This window comes from Misgurnus anguillicaudatus, chromosome 21, assembly GCF_027580225.2.
Source record: "Misgurnus anguillicaudatus chromosome 21, ASM2758022v2, whole genome shotgun sequence".
NCBI classification, from domain to species: Eukaryota; Metazoa; Chordata; class Actinopteri; order Cypriniformes; family Cobitidae; genus Misgurnus; species Misgurnus anguillicaudatus.
Genome location: NC_073357.2, coordinates 4,584,447 through 4,611,464, shown reverse-complemented (window position 1 = coordinate 4,611,464; position 27,018 = coordinate 4,584,447). Strand labels below are relative to the sequence as shown.

At 37.1% G+C, this 27,018-nt stretch overlaps 1 protein-coding gene across 3 annotated transcripts in view; it reads left to right on the top strand.

Moving 5' to 3' along the window:
• The window catches only part of igf1rb (insulin-like growth factor 1b receptor), a 110,107-nt gene extending 84,758 nt beyond the window's left edge, over positions 1–25,349 (top strand). For 2 of the 3 annotated variants that reach the window (XM_055175684.2, XM_055175840.2), the window contains exons 12-22: positions 771–1,051; positions 1,135–1,268; positions 1,352–1,517; positions 3,569–3,668; positions 4,105–4,175; positions 4,349–4,578; positions 4,656–4,763; positions 8,225–8,384; positions 8,729–8,858; positions 12,707–12,841; positions 23,052–25,349. In XM_055175684.2, coding sequence (XP_055031659.2) covers positions 771–1,051; positions 1,135–1,268; positions 1,352–1,517; positions 3,569–3,668; positions 4,105–4,175; positions 4,349–4,578; positions 4,656–4,763; positions 8,225–8,384; positions 8,729–8,858; positions 12,707–12,841; positions 23,052–23,508 — 1,972 coding nt within the window. In that variant the 3' untranslated portion in view covers positions 23,509–25,349. The remainder of the gene's footprint in view (positions 1–770; positions 1,052–1,134; positions 1,269–1,351; positions 1,518–3,568; positions 3,669–4,104; positions 4,176–4,348; positions 4,579–4,655; positions 4,764–8,224; positions 8,385–8,728; positions 8,859–12,706; positions 12,842–23,051) is intronic. The other variant, XM_073859680.1, reaches the window with a different exon arrangement.
• The last annotated feature ends 1,669 nt before the right edge of the window (positions 25,350–27,018 follow it).

Sequence of the window (27,018 nt, the reverse complement as noted above, 5' to 3'; positions counted from 1 at the left end):
CTTTGCCCTTGAGAACTCATTCTCATGGGGAAAGAGTAAATTCGTGTCTGTTATCCTGCTAATTTAAAAATATTCTTACAAAACTGGGTTACTTAATTATCTTACCTATCTAAAAAATCGTCTTTTTTCAAGCAGATTAGAAATGAAAGTCAAAAGTTATAAGTTCATGCAAGTTAAGATTCGTCAACAACATCTGTCTATTACTACAAGAATAACTTATGAGTCATCCTTCAGATGTGTACAGTCATAAACCAAGCAGCAGGACGTTATTGCTCAATGATATGAGTTAAAACACAAATCATTACAAAAGGAAAGAATAGTGGAAAATGATTTATAAAGCATGTATGTGCCCAGCAAAGGTTGCGTTAGATTTTTCCATTTCATTTTGAAATAAAAATCTATTATTTTCCGTCATTTCCTATTTAAATGAAAATTGTTTTTGTTAACATTTTTAATCATGAACTTATGAGCATATAAGCAGTGTTGGGAGTAACACATTACAAGTACGTAATCTTACTTTTCTGAAGTAACGAGTAAAGTGACGCATTACGTTAGAAATGTACACATTAATATTTGAGTTACTTTTTTAAAAAAGTAATGCAAATTACTTTTCAGTTTAATTAATTTAATTAAGAAAAAAAATAATGTACTGAATTAAACGTTAAAATTAACGTAGAATTACGCTCTCTGTGTGCCTGAGTGAAAACAGTTGCAACGGAAAAACAACGGAGATGGCAGGTCTTTTCAGTTCCTCATCTTTCTTATTCCAGGCCTCCTGACAGACGACGGCGAGATCTGGTTGGCATCGCCAACTCATCTTTTCTCCACGGCCTTACACCGGGAAACTGGAACGTGACAGCGGGAAACTTTTCGGAGAACGTGCCACACAGGCGTGAGTTCCCCTTTCACGAGAGGAAGGTGAGGGAGAAGACCGCCGACATCACCGGCCTGCAACCCTTTACGGTTTACCGAATCGACCTGCACGCTTGCAACGACGAGGTGCACCACTGCAGCGCGGCCACGTTCATCTTTTCCCGTACAAATCCGGCAGGTAAGAGCAGGGTGTCGACTCGAAATTCATAATAAAACATCATGTAAAACTTCATTGACTAATAAATTTACTCATACTCGTAGAAAAAGCAGATGACATTCCCGGCCCTGTGACCTGGGAAGGTTTGGACGATTCAGTGTTTCTGAAGTGGCCCGAGCCGCACAAACCCAATGGCCTGATCCTGCTGTATGAGATCCAGTACCGCCTGGGAACCGAGGTAACCTATCGGAGTCATTCTTACCTCACGGTATCCGTATTGTTTTTCTCACTTGATGATGTTTTTATTGTTTTTGCACTTAGCACGAAAAGCACGAGTGTGTATCCCGCCAACACTACAGAGAGCACAAAGGAATAAAACTCTCTAACCTAGGACCTGGGAATTATTCGGCTCGTGTGCGAGCCACTTCCCTCGCCGGGAACGGATCGTGGACAGAACCCATAGCTTTCTATGTACTTCAGGTCCAACGTAAGTTTATCAAGTCCTATTTGAAATGACGTTCTTAAACCGTGACGGTTTTAAAAGTGGAACAGAATACTGAATGAGGATTTTTATCAATAAGGTTTTATTTGAATAACTACCTGCTGGGGTTGAGATAGTGAGCAGGAAATGGACCTGATTTGCTACCTTTATTACATTATTGTTTACTGAAATCAAATTACTGTGTTAACGGGCTGCTGCACTATCTTTAAGAGAAGCTGAAACAGGTTAACAACATCAGCGTTAAGGGAAAGTCACTTCAGGGGCGGAAGAAGTTATTATCTTATTATGTTTTGGTGAAAAGATTAGGTAAGCAAGTAACATGTACAGATGAGTCTTGTTCAGGAACATGTATTTTTTAAAGTGTGGGTGTAGGTTAGGCGTCGGTTTTCATATATACTTCTGTGTCGTCATCCGCGTTGACGTGCAAACACGCGCAAGACCGCTGGTAGGCACGCATGTAACCACAGTAGCAGAGCAACCGTCAATAAAGAAGCAGCTTGTCCAGTTTAACCCACAAACAAAGAAGAAACAACAACTTGTTGTGTATGTTTTAAGATGACAAGCAGTGATGGAAGTAAATAAACAGCGACTTTTGTTGCAGTTTGAGTTAAATTATTCCTCAACTTGGTCCATCTTTGTTCTCAGCGTCGCAAACGTAAATACCTATGACGCAGTTTTTTTTACCTGACGAGGGGTTCTAGTGGACCAATCACAGTGCTTGCGGTTTGAGTAAAACTGACGCGCTGTTAATTTTTTTTTTTGAGGTGCATGTCAGGCTACGCAGAGGTTACAGATAACCTACAACATAGACCGTACGTACGACTATAAATTGTACTTTACTATGAAAGGGGCGAAACGCTTTCATGGCCGTTCTGGCAACAGAAGTCCCGCCTTTCAGTTAAAAGAGCCAATCATCAATCAATAAAGTGACTAATGATTCTCTGGGGGAGGGACTTTATACAGAGTCACGTGAACCTCCATTCCCATTTGTTCATGACAACCAGAATTAGAAACGCCTCCTAACGCCTTCATTGATAGAGACAGACGAAAAAGTCGCTTGTCAACCTGTCCGCATGTGCAGTAGCTGAAACAACTTAGAATAAAGGTGTTTTAGCACAATTTGAGCTTACAAAACGTTGAAAACGGCAGGTGGACGCCAACTGTGGGTGCTTGCCAGCATTTTTTGTTTTAGCTAAGTGCTTTGATAAACAAAGCAGAATTATCATAGCAACCAGTCATTGGCCTCGTAACAAATGACGCACTTAATGTGAACTTTCGGTCTCGTGGGCTTCACTTGCGCATGCTCACTTAGTCTATGAGTCTGTAGGGTGTCCCGTCTGTCATTTTTACACTCCAAAGTGTGCTCATCAGCGCCCCCTTTGCACCCTTGAAGCGGTCTTTGTCAAACCACGCACTGCAGCAGGCTTCGCACACTTTACCAACCCAGAAGCCCTTGCAAAAGAGCAATCAGACAAGGGAAGGGAGGAGTTCACACTGATGAGCAACTTCTCTACCTATTTCCGGCGTGACGCTCGAGTCTGTCCCAAAATACGATTTCGGTTCGCCCTTTCACGCAGTTGAAAATTTTGGGGTCTCAGGGTGAAAAATAAAGCTTTTTTAAAAAAATGGGCACTTCCATTGGAAACTTCAACTTTTCCATACAAGGTATATTTGATGATCAGTTTAATTGTTGGTCAGAAATATTTTGTTTAATTGTATCTTAGCACGGGATTTTAGAAATATCCGTCTTTCCCAATTCAAGAAGAAGGGACTTTGATTAGTTCTGGCAGATGAGATACAGCCACGGCCAAATCTGGCGAGATGTTGGGTTTGGGGGTAGGATTAGAAAGAAAACAGTGCTCATCTGTCGAGATTTCACAAGATTTTGGCCGTAGCTGTATCCCCTCTAGCCACAACCAGTTTGATTGGGACAAATCTGATTTCATGTCGACTTTAATTACAAAACATTCGAATTTAAATACAGATGTGTTTACAATGCCTCTGCTAAATGTTGAAATCTTGTTTTCACGTTAAAGAACCAGGTTATGAACACATTCTCTACTTTATGATCATCCCCATCGTCATGATTTTCGCCGTCTTCATTGGAGTGGCCTTCATCCTGGTCAATAAGAAACGGTACGACTAGTCTTTCCTCATTTTAAGCATTTATCTTAACAATAATATCCAACAATGTGTAGACAATGTGTCAACTAGTTATACACCAGATGTATAAGGGGTGGTTCACATTTCACGTCTCAAACCCAAAGGAAAACGCCATTACGTCGCTTTCCTCCATCTCTCAAACACACTTTCCAATTTTTGGGCATTTCTGAAAAGTTCACCTTACTGCTGCGCTGACGTGCATGCACATTGCGACCATGTTGCAACTACGACGCTCTCTATTAGAGCGTCTACATTCAAAATAACGTATTTGCACGCCCAAAAGACGTGAAATGTGAACCGCGCCTAAGAGTAAAGGAAACATTTTCAAATATAACCATTTAATTTACGTAAATGCTTTTGCGTTTTCTGTTGAATCTTTTGGGTAATGTTGGATCGTTTGTATCCACAGAAACAGTGACAGGCTTGGAAATGGGGTCATATATGCTTCTGTTAATCCAGAATACTTTAGTGCTGCAGAAAGTGAGTATTCGGTCCACATAATAGCTATAATAACATTATAATATAACAGCTAAAGTATGAATCACTCATACAGGTGGATTACAATAATTATCCATAGTAATTAATCTTTGCTTTACCTTTTAACATCATTATCAAATCGATTCGTTACTAACGTCTGTGATTTATGTTTCCAGTGTACGTGCCTGATGAATGGGAAGTCGAGCGAGAGAAAATCACGTTGTGCAGGGAACTCGGGCAAGGATCTTTCGGTATGGTGTACGAGGGCATCGCCAAAGGTGTCGTCAAAGACGAGCCGGAAACCAAGGTGGCCATCAAAACGGTGAACGAGTCGGCTAGCATGCACGAACGCATCGAGTTCCTCAATGAAGCGTCCGTAATGAAGGAGTTCAACTGTCACCATGTGGTTAGTCAAAGGAAATGCAGTACCGCTATTGATTGGCCTGTTGATGTGGTGGCTTATGTGTCTTGTGATTGGTTTAGGTGCGTTTGCTGGGCGTGGTCTCACAGGGTCAGCCTACTCTGGTGATCATGGAGCTGATGACACGTGGAGATCTGAAGAGTCATCTGCGCTCGCTACGCTCAAAAGAGGTGAATACAGACTAAGACGCTGGATGCTCTCGCCTCATTGAAACCGCGGATGAATCAGACAAATCTTTTCCATACTCTTATGACAAGTTTTAGCACATTGCCACCTGGAAGATTAGTGGAAATTTAATGCACAATTTTCCTAGATTATCATTAATCTTTTACGCTTGCATACACTACTGTCTAAATGAGGCATACTGTAGTCTTGGGAAACAGCTTCCAGTCCTCACTTAATTAATTGTCAATGACTTAATGTCTACTGTCTGTACAGTAGTACATTCTAGGGTAAAACCTCATGTGAACTTTAAAGGAGTCATATGACACGATTTCATGTTTTCCATTGTTTTCAGAGTGTTAAAAGATATCTGTGCACATAAAAGCATCTGTAAAGTTGAAAAAAAAACTCAAACCCAAAGAGATCTTGTTTTTAAAAATGGAGCCTCATCTTCGACTTCCTAAAACGGGTCGTTCAAACACACTCCTACAGTTGGTCGTCATACTGAAAAGAACATTTGCATAAGACCGCCCTAATGTATACGCAAAGATAGATGATGTAACTTTTATTCAAGCTGTAGTATTGTTGCTGTCGCCATGTTGTGGAGACGCTGTGTTTCCCCCGCGAAAGTGTTTAGGTTTTATTTACAACATTGTTTCAGAACTGTGCAGCGCAAATGTTCGATTGTGTTCTGCACATTTTACGGCGGATTACTTTCTGAACACGTGGGAGTTACAAGGCTGGATGTATACAAATGCTTCGTCTAAAAAGTGGAGCAATTCCAACAATGCGAGGCATAAGGGTCCTATATAGCAAAACCATCGTAATTTTTGCCAAAAAAAGTATTTTTAAACCACAACTTCTCGTCTTGCACTAGCCGTGTGATGCACCAGCGTGACCTTATGTACTACGTTATCATGTCGAAAGGTCATGCGTTACATATGCAAAACGCACACTTATAGAGAGTGTTGGCACGTTACTTGCATTGTAAGAGTGTAATGCACGTTACTTGCATTGCAAGTAACGTGCATTACGTGATAATATAACTTTTTTAAATATTACTTTTTTAAGTAACGCAAAAGTAACTTAAAAGTAACGTAAGTATTACTTTCCATGAAAGGTAACTAAGTAACGCAATTAGTTACTGTTTGGGGAGTAACTTAATATTGCATTACTTTTAAATTAACTTTCCCCAACACTGCCTGTGGACCATTTTAAACAATAAACTGACACAAAGACATTAAAGCGGAAGTACACTCTAAAACAACATTATGCTCCAACACTATATTTCATCACATATATGTAGTTCATTGTGTTGCCATCAAATGTACTTTCTCCATATCGAAAATTAAAGCTTTTAACTGTGACAGTAGGGGTGATTGACGGGTCGTCAAATCACTGGAAGAAAATGCACGACTACATAATTCTGAACATTCCAAATGGGGGCGGGTCTTGAGATTATTGACAGTAGATGATAACGTTCTTTGATTGACAGCTGCACAGGATGAGCTAACGTTAGGTTGCTTTGCTTGTGTTCATAATAACAACAACATGATAATAGCTTTCTACGTAGTATGTTTACCATAGTTACACAAAACAAGCAACAACTAAGCCAATTGATGTTTTAGATATTTTTACCGTTTCGCATTACCTGAGTCCGCCGAAAAACTGGGCTGAAAACAGTACTCGAAATCTTCCTGACGAAAGTCATGGCTGCATTTTGGAATTTTCAAGTAATCTGTTACTGGTGTGTCAGCTGAGGGTCGCGTTGATGTAAACAATAAAAACTCCTGGTGGCCTGAATTTGTTGTCTTTACATCCACATACTGCACAACCGACAGCCAGATGACGTCAAAGTACAGCGAGAGCGATTCGCGAAATCATTCGGAGGAGTTTGCTTTTAAATCGAGTTTGTTTTAATGCTGCGTTCCAGAGCCCATCCAAACCAGTGGGATGTAGGACTTATCCTACCTCCAACTAGGAAAAGTGTACTGGAATGCCTGTCGAAGTGGAACCTCCTACCGGCGAACTCGGGGGAGTTCGACCTACCCCGACTTTAGAAAAATAAGTCGGAGGACAATGGCGGCACACATAGATCGCGTCGTCGTGAGAGGAAATCTTCAAGGAATAGACTATAAATTGTACTTCTCTGCTTGTAGGGTTGTTTTAGACACTGTAATTTTAACACAACTTGTTTTTTTTTATATTATGGCGTGAAATTATGTCGTTATTATCTGTTATCATGAAACTACGGTAAAAATATACCAAGTTACTTGGCGACATGCAGCGCTTTTATATAATGGCTCCAGAACACTTTGTAAAGATGTTTAACTTGATGTTTTACTGTAGTGTGAACTGCACAGTTCGGACCGACGTTTAAAAGTTATGTAGTCTGTACGAGCCTTAAGAAGACCGGTCGGTCGTCCATGTTTTCTGTTTACGTTCCACTTCAAATGCCTGGAACGCTTTGAAGTAGGAGCTAGGACACTTCAAGAAGGATAAGTCCCACGTCCCACTGGTTTGGATGGGCTCTGGAACGCAGCATCAGGCTGCATCGGTCATTGGTTAGTGGGTGGGGCTAATGACTCAGTTTCGCACAGTGCATTCTGGTTAATTGAGTCCATCAAAGACCGTTACGAAATTTCAGCTTCAACACACCATCAATCTAATAATCGAAGTTGTGCAAATTTCTTTTTTTCTCATGTAAAATGCAAAATGGACATAAATTAACTCATGATAACAGGCTAAAATGTCTAGGGTTCAATTACGCTTTAATGAGTATCATTCCAAATACAACAACGTCTGAACGGTCCTCTTTCTTCACACTTGTAAACACTGGAGTGGTTGTTTCGCATACGTCATGCGTGACCTTTCGGTGCTAGGCAAGACGAGAAGTTGTGGTTAAAAAGTGCTTATTTTTATTTATTTTGGGGTGAAAATGACTATCATTTTGCTAGATAAGACCCTTATGCCTCGGTTGGGATCATTTAGAGCCCCTTGAAACTGCATTAAAACTGTAACTGTAAACTGTTGAGGTCCACTAAATGAAATGTTTTCCTAAAAACCTTTTTTTCTCTCGACTGAACAAAGAAATACATAAACATCTTAGATGACATAGGGATGAGCAAATTATCACAAAGTGAAGTAATTCTTTAACCTCTTTAAAGGTTGAATTGAGCCGTGTTACCGCTTTCCAACATTTTTTTAATATGATGATGCTTCGCCGCCTTCTTCATTTGGTTGACTCCTCTTCCAGGGGCTCATGGGATAGTAAGGTTTCCATCGAATGCACACTTCAAAATATTGCCAAAAAGTAATCATCTGGGTCCCTTTTGCCTACTCGTTTTTGAATATTAGGAAATCGAATATACTACTCGCCTCATCTACTGATTTTCGCCGAATGTATAGTATGGAAGTCTGCTATCTCAGACACAGCAAGAGTTTCAGTATTTTAATCTCTTTTTTTTAGAGCCCCTCCAGTCTGCCTCTGCCACCACTGAAGAAGATGATTCAGATGGCAGGAGAGATCGCCGACGGCATGGCTTATCTTAATTCCAATAAGTTTATTCACAGAGACCTGGCAGCCAGGAATTGTATGGTGGCCGAGGATTTTACAGTCAAAATTGGTGGTAAGTGATAGAATGTACAAAAAAAATGTATTTGCTTTTTTAATTTAGATTTTAGGTGCTTTATACCTTCATTTGGATAGAATAGTAGTAGGGAGTTGACAGGATAGTGTTGGGTGGAAATAGTGGAGCGGGATCGGCAAAGGACCGCAGAGACGGAAATCGAATGAACTAAGATTAATAGATGCTGTAGTTCGACGTTAGTTAATTTTCGAAATACCTACCTAGGCATTTTTCACTTTTGCTCGTCTTTTTTGTAGTTAATGCACTGCTAAAAATAAATTTGGTATGCATGTACTTATTTTGTTTGGCTAAATGTCAAATAAGAATTTGTATTTAATCTGCAGATTTTGGCATGACACGGGACATTTATGAGACCGATTACTATAGGAAAGGCGGCAAGGGACTGCTGCCGGTACGATGGATGTCTCCAGAGTCCCTCAAAGACGGAGTCTTCACCACCATGTCAGATGTTTGGTAAGCTCTCAGATCCTCTTCAGAGATTCACTGTGTTTATATGAAATCAAAGATGGGTTCAGATTTATTATAAACTATAAGTTTGGTCTCCGAAGCTGTAGAATGATGAGAGCAAAGACTGCCCGTTGACCACTGCAAGCCGAAGAAGAAATAAAAACCACACTTGCACAGATCAACACGCAGTTTCCATTACACGGCACATACGTTTATGCGTCCGTAAATGAGGTGGAACGTTTTCCATATATTTCAAATGAAACTGGGAATCAAGCCTCATCAGCCCTCATATGAGCTAGAAACATTTCTCTCGTATGCTAGTCTCATTTGACAAACTTTCAAAGTAAACCTCGGGGAGTCTGGACCGCGCTTTTCCGGAAACTGCAACAGCTGCGACTGATACGAGTCTCCGGTCCGTCCTCCCGTGTCGTGATAAGTGGCTGTTTGGGCTGCTGGGTGGTTTGAGCTTCAATCTTTTGTTAAGGATCAGATCTCGGGAAACGGATTGGACTTTAATTACAGCGTTCTCCCATTTCGCCCCAGGTGATCCGAGTGTCTGTACTATAACAGGTCTTGAGTGTGCGGTCTGGGTCACAGACACGCCCTGATAATCAGGATTGTCTGCTGAACTCTAGCCAGGGGTCGGTCCAATGTATCACCAGAAATGACAAATTTATCACTAAATCAATCTGTTAAAATGGCTGTCTGGAGAATGGCCTGAAGCTCTAATGCAAAGGTCTGTTCGTTATGTAGACTTTTGGCAATCGTTTTATCAAAATTGGGTATGTTTAGCTACTTTGATTTTGTTAACCCCCTCCAAAGCACCTCCCCATTTGGAAAAACCCAAGATATGTCATTTCTGAAAAGACAGCTTGTGCTTCCCATGTGTCTTTTGCATGATCATGAACACTGATCTAAAACAGAGCACATTTATACCTGGTATTAAGACGCGTTTTGGACGATTGGCCAGTAGATAAATCAGAAGAAGTTTGACAACCGGTACAGATTTTGGACTATCATCTCTATCGAGGTTACGCTCGAGTGCTAGGCGCTTGGTCACGAAAGCATAACGCTTGTACACGTACTTACTGTAAACACCGCAGTTTTAAATCAAGTGATTTTAAGCCATTAAAACACAAGCATCAAATCCATATGCGTGCACTTTTTTTGTGTGATAGGAGCGTGCAAGCTGCGCATCCGTCGTTCATTATGCGTGTGAGCATTTTGCCGCTTTATTGGCCTTAAATACATATATCCATGTAGGTCTTAAGAGAAAGTAAACAGCTTAAAAATGAAAACGCATGTGTAACAGTATATAGGATCTGGACTGTGGTCTTAAAGGGGAAGTTATCTAATTTTACTCCTGTCTGTCATTTGTGTTAATTAAACAGCCTTGAGAGAAAAACTCTCACTGCTCTAGATTTTTTTAAAAATTATAAAAATTAGATGGTATTTAATAAATAACATAAAAACCTTACTTTAAAAAAAACTCTACTGTGATGCATTTCGTTATTAGGATATCAAATGATTCTTATTGTGATATAAGATTTTGGTCAAATCCCCACCCCTGGGTGAGGTTTTAAAACACAACCTGGAAAAAATTGTGGTTTTAAGTTGACGTGCACTAATAATTCTGTCAGAGTACCGCTGCTTGTGTTATATGGAGGATGAAAATAACTTGTGTAAATAAATAAATTCATCCATTAATAAATTAAGTGTAAATAAATGAAGAAATAAATACATAAATTCGTAAATAAATAAATGTAGAAAAACAAAAATAAATCATGCATGCATTAATTAATTAAGTGTAAATAAATAAAAAAAATAAATCCATAAATAAATAAATGCCTACATAGATAATTAATTAATTAAATGCATAAATAAATAAATAAATGTAGAAATACATAAATAAATAAATGCAGGCATGCATGAATTAATTTAGTGTAAATAAATAAATGCATAAATTAATAATTAATTAAATGCATAAATATATAAATGCATGCATGCATGCATGCATGCATTAATTAATTGATTAATTAAGTGTAAATAAATAAATAATTGCATAAATAAATAATTAATTAAATGCATAAATGTAGAAATACAGAAATAAATGCATGCATGCATTAAGTGTAAATAAATAAATAAATAGATAAATACTTAATTAATTAATTAATTAATTAATTAATTAATTAATTAATTAATTAATTAATTAATTAATTAATTAATTAATAACTAAATAATTTATTAAATGCATAAATAAATAAATGTAGAAATACAGAAGTAAATAAATGCATAAATAAATAAATTGATGAATGCATGAATAAATAAATGCAGATATTCATAAATATAGTTTTCAAAAGTATCAGCTTTTAATTATTTTTTTTTACCATTTGTATTATACTACATTTATTTTTACATGTATTTATTTTTACTTTATTTATGCATTTCTACATTTATTAATTTCTGTATTTTTGTGTTAGTATGTTAATAAGGTTGGCGCTCCTAACACAGGATTGGTTAAAAAGGGTTGGCTCCATCACTGTGGCTACTACTACTCCTTATATATCACAGCTTTTCTAGAAACTATTGCTATTGATTGACGCAACTCCATCCATACTTGTGTTGTTAGTCAACATGCTGCAAAGAGTTTTGTACATATATATGTAAGGACTTTCTAAGATATTTCAGAGCAATTGATGAAATAAGCTTGCACAACTTTTACACGCTCGCAAAGTGAAACAAAAATGAAAGAGGTGGCGAGCAGGCGCTTTAGTTTTATCATTGTTAGTTTGAAGACCCCCGTGGGTTCCCGCTAGAACTCCGGACCAATGGAGAAACATTGTGCTCAGTACATTATTTTAGATTAATAAGTGAAAAGTAAGTGGTCTTTAAACACATATGATCACACGTGCATCTACGACACGAAATCAATGCGATCGAATACGACTACCTCTGAATGCGGTTAAAAGGGGACAAGCTCAAAACGTTTCACACGTTCGCATCTTAATACCAGGTGTTAACAGGGCCCTGATGTCATACTTAAGATGTACACCCATATTTTAGATGGCTGTATTGATGGGTAGAAACCTTAATCATGCTGCCTCTTAAGGCGTCTTGTTTTGGCCAGATACAACAGCATGACATACACACTAAAAAAAGTTGGGTTATTTTCAACCCAGTGTTTGGTCAACCATTGGGTTAAATTTTATATTTGTCCCAACATAGGTTAAATTACAGTTCGTGAAAATAGTGAAAATAACCCAACATTTTGAGTGTACCTGTATGTCTTTCATGGAAACAACAATCACAGAATGCACTGTGATGGGAAAAAGTTAATCCAATATGAATTGATGAATAAAGATAAAAAATATAATTATATGTCTTATAAGTTGTATATCCATATAATCGATTTTGTTATGATTATTGATTGTTAGGGTATCCTATTCTTAGAAATTATATTTCTTTATAAAGAATATGAAGGTGTCTGGTTTCTTGTGTGTTGAATGACTCAAGGTATTTATGTGATGCGTTTAATAGCTTTACTATCAACAGACCACATTATATTGCATAATTTGTCCAAGCGGCTGATTCATTATAATGACAGCTCGCTCCCGTATAAAAGCTTTGGCTAATAAGATCATACATCACTCAAATTCTTAGCCACAATTTTTCTTAGAGAAGCGTCTTTCATTAACAGGGCGACTTTAAACCATAAAGACCGTATTGAACTTAATCACCTTTCAGTGACGGCGTTAAATGAAACAGAAAATGAACAACCTGAAGTCACTTTGTACTTTGATCGTGATATTGTCAATGTCGATCCATTTCAACTTGTTTGTCTCATTTCTTTGCAGGTCTTTCGGGGTGGTTTTGTGGGAAATAGCCACACTGGCTGAGCAGCCCTATCAAGGCATGTCCAATGAACAGGTCCTGCGGTTCGTCATGGATGGAGGACTGTTAGACAAACCAGACAACTGTCCCGATATGCTGTAAGTGCTTTTTAAATTTTTATTCAAAATGGAAATCATCATTGTGGAAGTCTAAAGGAAAAAATTACAAATGTTCTAGTCGACTGCAAATCACCTCAACCGAGATGCTTTTTGCATACTGTTTTTTACTGTAACACAATCGCGATCATCCATTCTGGTTGTAGCGGTATTTGAAATTTGAAAGATACTGGAGCTTTCCTGCGAGTGGGTGTGGTTTCAGCGCGACAGAGGACACGCCCCCAACATTTGAAAGCAGAGAATCCAGCCTATTTTACAAGATTTTGATAACTCGTTTTATTTACTTGACATTTTTTTTATCGTTCAAATTTGGCTGGATGGTTAATGGCATGTTTTTTTGTGGTGTGACAAATAGAGCCATTTAATATCAGACAGTATATCAGTAGGTATGACTGTGGGTGTGTGTTGTAAAGACACGGGTTAAAATGGATAGCCAGTTTTGAGTGTTAGGAATAGTTTATGTTCCCATAAGGTCTCCCCGATTATGTATTTAAGACTATTTTTATTTAAAAACTTTGCCTAAAACACAAAATAATGAAATTTTTGTCCATCTTTCAGACATCAGCAAGTAAGGGGTGGGTCATGTAGTTATATATAAAATTAGGGCTGTCACGTTTATAAAATAAAAAAATTTATGTTGTACCTGGCAGTTCATGGGTGATTCTCACGAAAACTTGGTTTTAAAAATGTCAAGCATGAAAATGTAAAAATTGCTCAAATTTACTTTTTTCCCACCAGACATTGAAAAACAAAGTCTGGAGTAAATGGGAACATTAATTTAAAAACTTTTACTTATCATTTAACACTTTTGTAACGTAATTTAAAAAATTAGTCCTAAAAAATCTCATTACCGCAACAGTCAGAAAACATCCACACTGACATATTTTCAAAATGACATGACAAACCTGAAAGAACATAATTTGGAGATTCTGCACATGCATTTAAAATCAAAGTATTATGCTTCTATTAATTAAATTAACATTTAATAAGCATCTGTTGCGGTAATGATAATCAAAATGTCGTGTAAGCATTCTGACAAGACAATATTTCAAATTAACTGTAAAAAATTATCTTACCTGGTAGCCATCTTGAAGTAACTGGTTCATGTGCTTGGTCACTCAAAATCAAACTTTATTAAAATTCTGTATGTGTGCTTAAACTGTTCTCAAACCGTGTTGCGGAGGATGAGAACATCAGGCATGGACACATAATTTTCCTCATTTTTCTTCATTATTATTATACATAAATATTCAGTAAATAGTTTTTCTGTCATCTAAAGTAGTCTAGCAAAACATCTAGTGTTAATTTGATTAAATTACAACATAACGCATGTTCAAACACAGCCGGACACATTGCGGTAATGAGAACTTCAGCAGAAAATGAGATAAAATTTCCAATTATAAATTCCTATGTTGAAGTCACACATTGTGCAAGGTAGAACACAGGATTGTGTTAATTCTGATGCTTTTTAATGTAACTATATTACACATTTTAAAGCTAAAATCATTAGTGCCGTGGTTTTGTGAGAATCACCCTCATACTACAGCATTTATAAATTAAATTATAAATGTATTTTCCACTGTATTGAATGGCTTTGCAATGTATCGTGTTACGCTGTCAGTTAAAAAGCGCCATCTGAAACCGTCTCGTTTATACAGGCGCTGCAGCTCCCCCTTGTGTTTTTAAAGAGATTTGCAATCATTGCGGTGATCTGAAATCATCATGGTGGGGTCAAACAATCGCGATTACACGATTATTTAATCATTGTGACAGCCCTATATAAAATATGTATTTATCATACATTTTAACTAATTCAAATTACTTTACAATTTAAAGTGTTATTTTTTATTATAGGAAGAAAACATCCATAATAGCTAAGTGAATTTCAATAGGTGTGTGTAAAAATCTGTTTAAAATAATCAAGACGTACTTCCACACTGTTATTTAACAAAAGCACAATGAATATTTGAAGAGTTTCGTTGCAAAACGCGATAACCACCGATTTTTTAATTGTTCAGGAATATCGTTTTTTGGGTGTGCAATCCAATTAATTTCAATGCAACTGCAGTTGGTTTGTTTTGATGTAAACCTTCATAGCTTAAAAATACAGCTAAGTAGCACCATAAAACAAAATAATAATGACATAACATAATAATAAACATGTTTTGACAAAAATGTAAAAAAAAATGTATTTATCTCGTTTTGCAACGAAACTCTTCATTTATTACTTTTTATTAAATATGCATGGTATAAACAGCAGTGTTGACCTACGTGTATTTTTAACTAAATTATGTTAGCATATGGGCACATGTGAAAGTTTATAAATGTTGACACAATGAAAGTGTTTTATATGTATTCAAAGTAAACACTTCAAAAGAAAATATTCATAAAAAATCCCAATCGTGTCAGTGTGTTTATTTATCAAGTTTAAATAAGACACACTACTAAAATATCTGTCATACTCTTACGTCTTTGGCACAGTCATTAATAAACTTAATAGCTAAATAAACAGCAATAAAATCGTCACAATATTCACAAGATATAAAAATAGAATATTATTAATTCACAAGAAGTATTTTGTCTTCGGCTGACACAAATGATGTTTTGTTTCCAGAGCGACAGCAGTTGTGTTTCACAGAAAGTGCACGATGCTTTGGTTTGGATGACAGCCGTCCTGGTTTAAGATCTTTGTTGTGGTTGGCTGATGTTAACAGTGTTTCAGAGAAGTGTCAGGAAGGGTGAGAGACTTTAAACTGCCATGTACCGCTGCCGTCTTCTGCTGTAATGAGCCAGAGGAAAATCACTTTCTGTAGTTATTTTATCCTAGTTCATTGATCCAGTTTTATATCCAGTTGGTTTGTGAATGCTGCTTCATCTGAACTTCAGACACAATATCGGCAGATCTTTTGTTTGTTTTGTTTTTTTGCTCGGCCAATTAAACATTTCCGAAAAAAGGCAAACGTCTAAACAGGTGCTGGAATTTACCGGGCATGCGCTTCAGTTGTGCGCACACACAAATCTTTTCAAACAGCGCATGACGCATTGAGATCTGTTTCAAGTCTTATTTGTAGCAAACGCAGACAAACGTGTCCATTCAAATAAGTTCACACAAACAGATTAAACTTATTCATGTTATTAGTGAATGTTTATTATAAATTTGACTTTTGAGTCTTACAATTTCTTAGTTCGTTTTATTTTACATGCTTTTAGTTTAGTTTTGATCTTTTCAAAGTTTTCTAGTTTTTGCTTTTTTAGGTACGTTTAGTTTTTATTTTATCTTAGTTATTTCATAGCTGGCGAAGTTAAAGTATAAACTGATGTCATTTTTAATATAAAGAATGTCAGCAGCAACAACATAAACAAATGGCTTTTTGTTTCGCAACTTCCACTCAAAGTCATTTTGTTACGTTATTGTGTAAAATGAATTAATTCAATGTTAGCTACAGGTCTTTGAATTCTTGCCTGGCCGCACAGTTGTGATCCATGCTCGTTGTCTCCCCTCGTCTTTAGCAAACCAAAACAATTTATTTTCAACAAGGTATTTGTTTCAGAGATCAGTTTAGCCACAAGCCAGACCCATAAACAAATACAGACCCGAAATTCCCTTTAGTTGAGGCGCGTAACCGTGAGAACGTGCATGCGTCTGAAGAAACCATATTTAATACTGATTCAGTGTTACGTTTTTTCAGTGTTGGTGTTTTCATGTTTATTGTAGGCCTGTTTTAATTTTAGAATATAGTGTTATTTTTAGCTAGTTTTGGACTTATGTAAATATGTTTTTAGTTTATTCAGGGCTCGACAACAAGAATAGCCCGGTGGATCATTTCAGAACCATCCCTTGCCCAATCGGTGGTGTGGCACCATCACAAAATTGTATCATTTGCATGTGTTTAGAGGTCTTGCAAATTTAAATATTCAATCAAATAAGACTTGAAACAGATCTCAATGCGTTACACGCTGTTTGAGAAGATTTGTGTGTGCGCACATCTGAAGCGCATGCCCGGTAAAGCCTGGAGTAGTCTGTTTTTTACGTGTTACGTGTTTACGATGTTTTGTACGCAAACGTACGTGCACGGTCGAATGCGCACAGCCTTGCAAAGCATTGTTTGACTAGTACATGAAGAGTTTGGTTCCAAAACGCAATAAATCCATTTTGACAAATTTTGGTAAAACGTGTTTTCTATACCAAGAAAGTGACAAGATGAAAACGACTATTTTCTGTTACAAACTTTCACACAGCATCTTTAGGTTATAAAAACATAAAAAATTCAAATCCATAAGTTGATTTTCAAAGATTTATTATAAAAACTGATAATTTTTTCCACAAAATGCAATAAATCCATGACAAGTTTTTATTCAAAATGCTATAAATCTATTGAATCAATAGCCTATATAAATGTGCATTCATCTTTGCCATGTTATATTCATTTAGTTGACTAGTTGTACACACTAATTAAAAATATAAACATTAATGTCATTAATCAAAACACTTACTTTGTCATATTAAGATCACTGTCATTGCGGTTACTTGACGTCCTCGCTTAACGTCTTTCACAGAGATCAGCTGTAAAATGTTTTTGGTCCTGCTCGATTTTCGTTGACTTTGAGTAAAATTATGTAAAGTTTTTCATAAGATCCTCTGGGGTTAATGTGTTAGCATGAGAAGCTTGATGCTGTCGGGAGAACAAGCACCCGTCTCCCGAGTGCCTCTCAGGGAAATTATTAGATGTTGATGGCTTACGTTTCTTTCCCGTCACAGAAAACCATCACATGTTTATCAATGCAATTAAAGTATTATTTTGTTTTGTTTGTTGATCACGAAGTACAAAGTAGATGAGGAAAACTAGGACTCCGTGTACTCAGCGCGCCGCCATGTTTGTTTACATTGCGTGAATGGTGCGCTGTAATATCAGAAATGGATTTATTGTGTTCTGTAAAAAAGGAGGAGTGGCGTTTATCGCATTTTGGGAAAAAAGGGAAAAAAGATGACAGAATAACACGGCGGATATTGGATTTTGCTTAAAATTAAGAATTTACTTTTAACTACTGACCTACTCATTTTTTTCAAAAATGGCGTTTATCGCGTTTTGGAACCAAACTCTTCACATGTACACAGATGTTCGGCGCAAATGTGATGCATCTCCTGTGCTACATACTACATTCTCCTAAAACGAGCATGCGTGACCTAAATGTACAAAGTACGCATGTACTATTCTGATGACGAAATTTGCGTAACACGCACTGTACGCGGACCCTCACATATGCGTAAAAACAAAGAGTGTAAATTGGACAATTCATTGCGTTACGGTACCATGTCGTTTATCTCCGTCAGTGATACGATATTTGCCGGTGCATCAACCTTTTCTTCGGTGCAGCTACGATTTGATTCGATACGATTACTTTATCAATGCTTTAATATTATATCTAGTTAAAAAATTTCAATAACTCACGGATGCAACAAAAATAACGTGAACGTTTAATAAAACTCTTTAAAAAAGGCACAATCTCTGTTCCAATTGGGACATTTACAACAACAAACTAAGAAAAAACTACTTTTTTTATTAAATATATAATGAGGGGAAAAATTTTGCTGACAAAGGTTATCTGCCAATCTGCCTTTCCAATTCATTTTCCAAATACAAAATATTTCCAAACCCACGATTTGCGGCCGATAGCAGTGTCTTATGCTGCGTTTACACCAACCGCTTTTAAGGCGTCAAAATCGTGTCTACTGCGCCAAAAAGCACCATTCGCGTGTATCGCGCCAGATGCTCAATTCGTGGCATTCGCACAAACTAGACGCGGGAATGAGGTGGAATTGTGTCTACCACGGCAAACGTCTCATCTGCGCCGCGAGACCTCCAGACGCGCGTCAATGCGTCTTCACACTGACTTAACATTGAAATCACTCGCGCTTGACTTCCTCTACCGTGGTTGGTGTAAACGCAGCATAAAGCATCTCTTATTGTAACTTCACTGCTACAACCATTTTGTTCCTGCATTGCATTCACTTGCTGACACTAGCAGATGAAAATAAACAAAAATGTGCGCATTGTTGGAAATGCATAGATTGACGTTACCCCAAGGAATGAGGATGCGGAGAGTGTCAAAATAAAGATACCTCGTATGGATTGTCATCAATGTATTGTATCGTTAGAAATTTAATTGATGCATCAGTCCATATTGATGTATTGTTTCCCCTCTAGTAAAAACGTAACTAGACTTCTACCTTTAAGCCACATGTCAAGGTTCAGACAGTGCGCAAATATGATAAAATACCATATAGAGCCGCAAACTGAAGCATTTATAGTTTATAAACTTTTAACTATGGATATTACCTTTACAAAATCTCAACAATTTTCCTCAGAAGGCTTTTATTAAAGTGATAGTTCGGCCAAAAATGATATTAAACCCGTGATTTATTCACCTCCAAGCTATCCAAGATGCATATGCACATCATTTGTCAGGCAAACACATTTTCAGTTATTTTAGAAAATGTCTTTTGATCTTTCAGTTGTTAAAATGTAAAGTTACGGGGTCCACCTCCTTCAAGTCCAAAAATTTGCATTTATCCTCCACAAAGAAATCCAAACAGCTCCAGGATGTTAAACAAAGGCCTTCTAATGGTAATCCACATGGTGGTGTTGTAGAAATATGCATATTTAAAACTTTATAAACGAAAATAACTAGCTTCCGATAACGCCACTATCTTTGTCTGTATTGGGTGTAAGTAAATCATGGGTTCAATATCATTTTTGGTCGAACTATCCCTTTAACCCACTAGAACCGTGTGAATTACTGTGAAGGATGGATGAACTTTTTTGGACTTGAAAGTCATGGACCCTGTTTTTTAACCGTTACAAAGCTTGGAAGAGCCATTTACTAAAATAACTCAAATTGTTTGTCTGAAAGATGATAAGTAAATAATGGGGTAATTTGCATTTTTTTTTATCACTTTAAGGCTACCTGGGTCAAAGAAAATAATCAGGCTTGTTTTGTTTTAGTGCTTTTTGGTGGGGCCAGTGATAATTTTGGCAGGGCCAGTAAAAATCTGAATCACTGGCCGATCTGCGCCAGTAGGAAAAATCCTTAGCATTGAGGCCTGTTATTGTCAAAAATCCCTTTTTAAACTAATTAATTTTCATTTCCATCAATAAAAGCATCTCAGTGCTGTGCAAAAACAAGTATGAGGTTTGAACGAGTCCAGATTCCTGATGTGTGTTGGTAAAAACATCACACCTTGTACTCACAGGTGGGTTTGTTTGTGTATGTGATGCTGACAGCTGATATTGTGTAAGTTGCCAAGTATTTCACTTAAGCAGCCTGTTTGTGTGTAGTTATACGGCAAATACTGGAGTGGCAGTGAGATTGTGGCCTTTTATCTTCATAAGGCCCTGTGCAGTTTTTGCAGTCTGATTTCATCACGCCTGTGTTTGCTTTACTATAAAACAGTCGACAGTGTTCACCATGAGCTCACCGCAGCTGTGTTTGGGACATAGTTGCTGATAGCTGATGCATGTTTACGTTGCTGATCCATCACAGCACCACCTGTTGTTCAAAGTGAGGAGCTGCAGCAATGGTCTGTTAAAGATCACTGAGTTCATATGCACACAGAGTCATATTGAATTCATTATCAGGTTTAAACTATCCGATTTCTTTTTATTTACAGCGAACAATGAGCGATTTATTATGCAAACAATTTATAATACGCAAGCAAACAATGTCAGCCTGTCAAGTGTTGTAAAAAGGAGAAGAGCAGAAAGATTTGTACGGTACGAGTAAGGTTTTTTATATTTAAAGGTTAATGCCCTGAATCTGATCCAATATCAAAAACATTTTGCCCATAGAAATCGATGTTTGCGTCTTAAAACTATGAAGATCTTTTGCATTGTGATGTTTTTTTTCAGTTTTCAAATATCCCTCAAAACTGATGTGACAAACAATTCTTATTACCATTGTACAGTATTTACTTTATCATAAAACATGAATTTAACAGAGAAAAATTTCACATTAATTTAAAATATATTTTTTATAATGCAAAAACAATGACTTTGGCTTAATTTTTCAGTGTTCGTTTCTTATTCCCTTCTTTTGATTTTGAGATGATCCTTAACCCAGTCAATTCTTCAGTTTAAAATGGTTAAATCTGTCATCTTGAGACCATAATGTTTGTTTACACTATTAATAAAGATTACCAGTAGCGCGTGAGATTATGAAATTTGGCTGACGATTAATTGTCTAATAAATTGTGATGATTGTCTGTTTTATTGCTTTGACATTTAATTCTCATAAATTTTTAGTTTGTTCATAAAATAATTTTCACGCAACTAATCGTTGGCAGAATAAAAGTTTTTGTTTACCTCATATGTGTGTGTATTTTGTATAACAATTACGTATATATAAATACACACACATGCATGTATATATTTTAAGAACACAGTGTATATATTAAGTTTTCACATTTATATATAATATAAATTATAGATAAATATAAAAATGTATATATACATGGTAATATTTGTTAAATATACACATTTTTATATATGCACCTAATTATTATACACAATACACACACATATATGAGGTAAACAAAAACTTTTATTCTGCAAACGATCAGTTGCGATTAGTTGTTATTCAGCCCTAGATTATTCAAATTAAATCTTTTGAGATTGAATATTAAGTATATATAAGTGAATATTTAACCTGATAAGGAACAGCTGCATAAGGCTGCATTACGTCATTGTAACTTTGAACCCTTAAATCTTTAAAATATACGGTCATGCGGCACATCGTTGTAAAGCTTAGACTTTCGGGATTCCATTAAGCGCACGCACAAAGCATAATATGATTTTTAGCAGCCATAAAACTGTAATTTAGTTGTTAGTTACCTGAACCGGGCGGCACCGATTTACGATATTTACTCACCTTCAAAATCTTCCCTTTATCCGCTTCGGTGAAACTGTCCAAAACAATTGTTCATAAATCCCCAAAAGTCCAAGGAAATGGAATATCTAAGCCTTTTAATCCAAAACGATTGGTTCATCTCACAATCTTGACGTTTCTGACCGAATTACGATTTAAATACTGTATACAATTCGTTCACTAACGGACATTCGTTCGACTCTCACTTTTCATTCACAATTTATAATGAATATATTCGGATGTCACGTTTATTGTGCAATGTCTGAGGAACAAATATGCCCCCTTGTGGAATTTCAGCCGTTCCATAAGAGGCTAATGATTATTTCTTTCAAAAAATGAAAATTCTTCATCAGAAATAAACACAATAAAGTGTCTGAAAAATAACTGAAAATAAAAATGCAATCAAAATAAACTGACTATACCAGAACAGGTCTTAAATACTAGCCAATCCTACTAAGGTCATATTAGTACTGGACCACATGTCTGTAGTGCCTGCAAAAAAATCAATTCCTTACAGATCCCTAATGGTGCATTCACACCAGCCGTGATAGAGGCGGCCAAAACACGCAAGAACATTTTGAGTTTACTTGCTTCATTCGCGCATGAAATTCTAGTCATTTGAGACATTCACGTCATGGGAGGGTCTTCTGGGACTCTGTTGAGACTCCGCTGCTTCCTGTAATCATGTCACTACTACAGCAAGGTCCTGATTGGTTAATGTGGCGTGGAAATCCGCCAAAGTTCATAACTTGCGCATTTTCCGCTGCAATGCCCAATTAGCGCAGGATGCCTATTTGCGTCTTTGCATTGACTTCACATTTAAATCAGTCACGCTTGTCACCTCTACCGCGTCTGGTGTGAACCCTGCATAAGAATATCTTACCTTACTTCCCTTAATTTGGATTTGCTTTTTGGAATGTTTTATCTGGCAGTTCATACTACTTATCAAAGTTTTGCAGCCCTTCTTTAAATGCTGTTTTTTCCACTGTAATGGCTTTGCAATGTATCGCGTTACACTATCAGTTAAGGAGCGCCATAAGATACTGTCTCGTTTATACAGGCGCTGCAGCTCCCCCTTGTGTTTTTTAAAGAGATGTGCAATTATTGTGGTGATCTGAAATCATTGCAATGAGGTCAAACAATCGCGATGAAACGATTATTTAATCATTGTGACAGCCCTACATGAGATGTCTTATACAGAACACAAAATACGAACACAATGTAAAATTACTTGTTACTCATGCCGACTTCTGCGTGTTTTTTTTCTCAGGTTTGAGCTGATGCGCATGTGCTGGCAGTACAACCCCAAAATGCGGCCGTCCTTCCTTGAGATCATCAGCAGCATCAACGAAGACCTGGATCCAGGCTTCAAGGAGACCAGCTTCTTCTACAGCGAGGAGAACAAACCTCCCGACACCGAGGAGCTGGACATGGAGAACGTGGAAGCCATGGAGAACGTTCGTCTAGAGCCGTCCTCCAGTCTTCAACCCCTCACCTCCTCCCAGCAGTGTTCTCCTGGACCCCAGGGCTCGGTTAGCCCAGCCGGCCCGTCTTCGCCGCAATCCTCCCCCTGCTCCACAGATAAACGCTCGCTCCCGGCGTCCACGTCGAACGGACCCTCCATGGTTCTCCGGAGTCCGTTTGATAAGACTCAGTCTTACGCTCACATGAACGGAGGCCGTAAGAACGAGCGCGTGTTGCCTTTGCCCCAGTCGTCGGCTTGCTGATCGGCAGCGCGTTTTATTGACACTCGGACGCGTTTCTTTGTCTGTCAAGCCACTGTGTGGTCACCTGAAACAAAAATGATAAAAACTGAAAGAGACGAAGAAGATATAAACTAAGAGTTCGGGCAATCGGACTGGATCACTGACTGAAAAATCGTACATCTTCATTCTCGCACCTGATAGGCTGACCGTTTTTGGTACGTTTTGATGGCCTATCAGAGCTAACAGTGGTACGATGATATTACACACACACTCTTCATATCTTTAAGTCGATGGTAAGCACTTGGTCTTTGTGTTTTCAAAGACATGCGTCTAAATTATATAGTTTATATTATAGAGTTCCTTTTTTGCCAATATTCGATGAATATGGCCGTGTGAACTTAAACTTTGGTACGTATGTAAAATCTCTTGACTTCCACACGCTTACCATATCATCTGGATGGGCAGCATAGTAGATAATCTGAGACTTGCCAAAATCTAGTTTGGGTTGCCAAATCTTGTTTTATCCCCTCTATCTCGGTATAATTTTGTGACTGCGACACTTGGGGTGTTTGTTTAACACTGCTTTATCTTTCGAAGCACCTTCTTCAAAGTACAATCGATAGAGAGTTAGTTCTCAATGAAACCTCATTGATTTTTGTTAGATGCATTTCACACAACGAACGAAAAGTAACGTGAAACGATGCAAAACTTTAAAAAAAAATCACAAATAAAAAGGGATTAGGCACATCTCTTGACTGCTCTTAGATGTATGTTGGACCGAAAGTCACTTTTGTACCTTTTTACACTTCAGCTGATCATCTGTACGTCTTTGCTGGAAAAGTTGTTAAGCTGCTATTTTATTCTTGTCTTTCTTTCATGGTTTATATATATATATAAATATAAATATATGGAGGTTTATAATCCCTTGCGCCTTTCCACTTCAGTCCATGATGTTTGTAGTTCTGCAAAAAGAAGAATAGGAAGAGATTAAAAGAAATTTAAGGTACAATAGTTGAGTTCTGCCATGTAAAGTTGTGTTTTTTGATAGATTTTTCTAAAAGCCTGCGAGTTAAAGAGCTTCTGTGTTTTTCTTCCATTATTGATGGCAAACGTCACTGTGTCTTTATCACGTAAATGGCTGACAGATTTTCTCAGGTCAAACTCAAGGTTTTGCTTTCGGAGCCGTTCTGTGTTTTCCAGTCATCCATTCCTCTGTAAAAAGTTTGGTCACACATATTCAAGCGATGTAGACTGAAATACATTTCATTATTAAAATCTATAAACTCAGATCCTACTGTTTTCAAATGTTACTCTTCATCTTCCGATCAGACACGGATATGACTGAGCTTTTCTCTATGCAGACGTTGTGTTTGCTTATTGAACACATTTATGATACAGGTTTGACTGAGCGCCAGTTTTTTGAGAATTTTTTTTTGTACAGAACTGTCACTTTTTCTTCCCCGATCCTTTTATTTGCATTATTTATTTTCTTTTTTGTTTTATGTTTGTAATCACTCCCGCAAACCCCGATCAAATGTAACTTTTAGATATTTTTATATGCTTTCTTCATGACTTGTTTTTCTTTTTCATACATTTATCTACCTCACAGTTTTTTTTATGTACCTGTATATAAAGTACCTTTTCATCCGAAGGACAATATAACTGCTGGTCAAACGCTCAACCTTGGAGTGGAAAAAATTATGGACAATTTTTACGAACGGCTGCTTTCTTTCCTATCGGATCTCGCTTCGATTTGTTTATTATTTATTTGTGAGATTAAAATGCTTACAGGTCTGACGGTTGACTCCATATATGTGTGCTGGAATATTGTTAATTTATCCATCTTGTGATATGGTCATTTGGGGAAAAAAAGTCAAAAGTTTATAGACGGGAAATGGGATGGAATTTTCTCATGTTTCTCAATTTTCTTATTTTTGTAAGATTATACTTAAATATTTCCCAACCCAAACAATACAACATTGAGTGTACAGGAAAGTGTGATAACCTTATATAATTGTGTGCTGTTGTCACGTGTATCAGTTGTACGGTACTGAACTTAACCTGCCTTTGGAAAACTATTTTGGAACTGATCAGGAAGAATCTCAAACCAAAGGTCAATGTTAAATGATTGTTCCACTTTTATTAAAAAAATCTGATAATTTATTCACCCCCATGTCTCCAAGATGTTTGTCTTTTTTGTTTAGTCTAAAAGAAATAAAGTTTTTTTTTTTTTTTAGAAAAAAATTCCAGGATTTTATGTCAAACAGTTTACAGTTTCAAGGCAGCTTTAAAGGACTGTTCCCAGGCGATTCATAGGGGTCTTATCTAGTGAAACAATCGTAATTTTTACTAAAAAAGTACTTTTAACTCTTTCGCCGCCATTGACGAGTTATCTCGTCAATTAAGAGAAAACGCTTCCCTGCCAATGCCGAGTATTTCCGGCTTTCCGCAGTACCGCTATTATCTACCAGGTTGCGCCCTTCCGCAACTTTTTAAACCCGGAAGTAGCACCTCAAGTGAAAGAGAAAGAACTCCGTGTATGTTTTGATAATCGTTCTGAATCTGATCTCTAAAAAAATTCCTTCACAAAAATGGAATTATCTCTGCTTTTTGCTCAAGGTAGGATGAAACGGTTTTTTTTTTTAAGCAGAGGGTCTGTTCTTTTATTTGGTATATTGTATGTTTATATATTTAAAGAAGAACATTTTCTGGAAGGCATTAAATATTTGTGAAAATCATGAAAAACGCTGGCTGGCAACTTTTAAAAAAATGCTGGCGGCGAAAGAGTTAAACCATAACTTCTCGTCTTGCACTGGCCGTGTGATGCGCAGACGCGACCTTGCGTATTATGTAATAACGTCGAAATGTGTGAAATGTGTGAAACACACACTTGTGGACCATTTTAAACAATAAACTTACACAAATACATTAATTATTGTCATTCCAAATACAACAAAGTCTGAACGGTCCTCTTCTTCACACTTGTGAACATTGGAGTTTCGCATACGTCATATGCGTGATCTTTTGACGTGATTACATAATACGTGGGGTCGCGTTGGCGCATCATATGGCTAGTGCACAACGAGAAGTTATGGTTTAAAAGTATTTTTTTTGTGTGTGTGAAAATGACGATTTTTTCGCTAGATGGGACCCTTATGCATCGGTTGGGATCGTCTTTAAAGCTGCATTGAAACTGTAAATTGTTTAGGTCCTCTAGTTGGAGAAAAATCCTGGAATGTTTTTCTCAAAAAAACAAACAAACATATAAGCAAAAAAGACATAAACATCTTGGATGGCATGGGAGTGAGTACATCAGGATTTTTTGTTTATGAAAGTGGATCCTTTAACTATTTTAATGTTATTAAAATTACCTGAAGCCAAGATAACCGAGAAAAGAAGTTAAGGTGGATATGGCTGGTAATATTTTCCCATCTCAATTTTACAGCCTTTCATCATAGACAAAAATGCAAAACACTCCTAACTAATGTTAATAAAAGTTTGGAGTATTGGGCTGATTAAATCAAAATCATG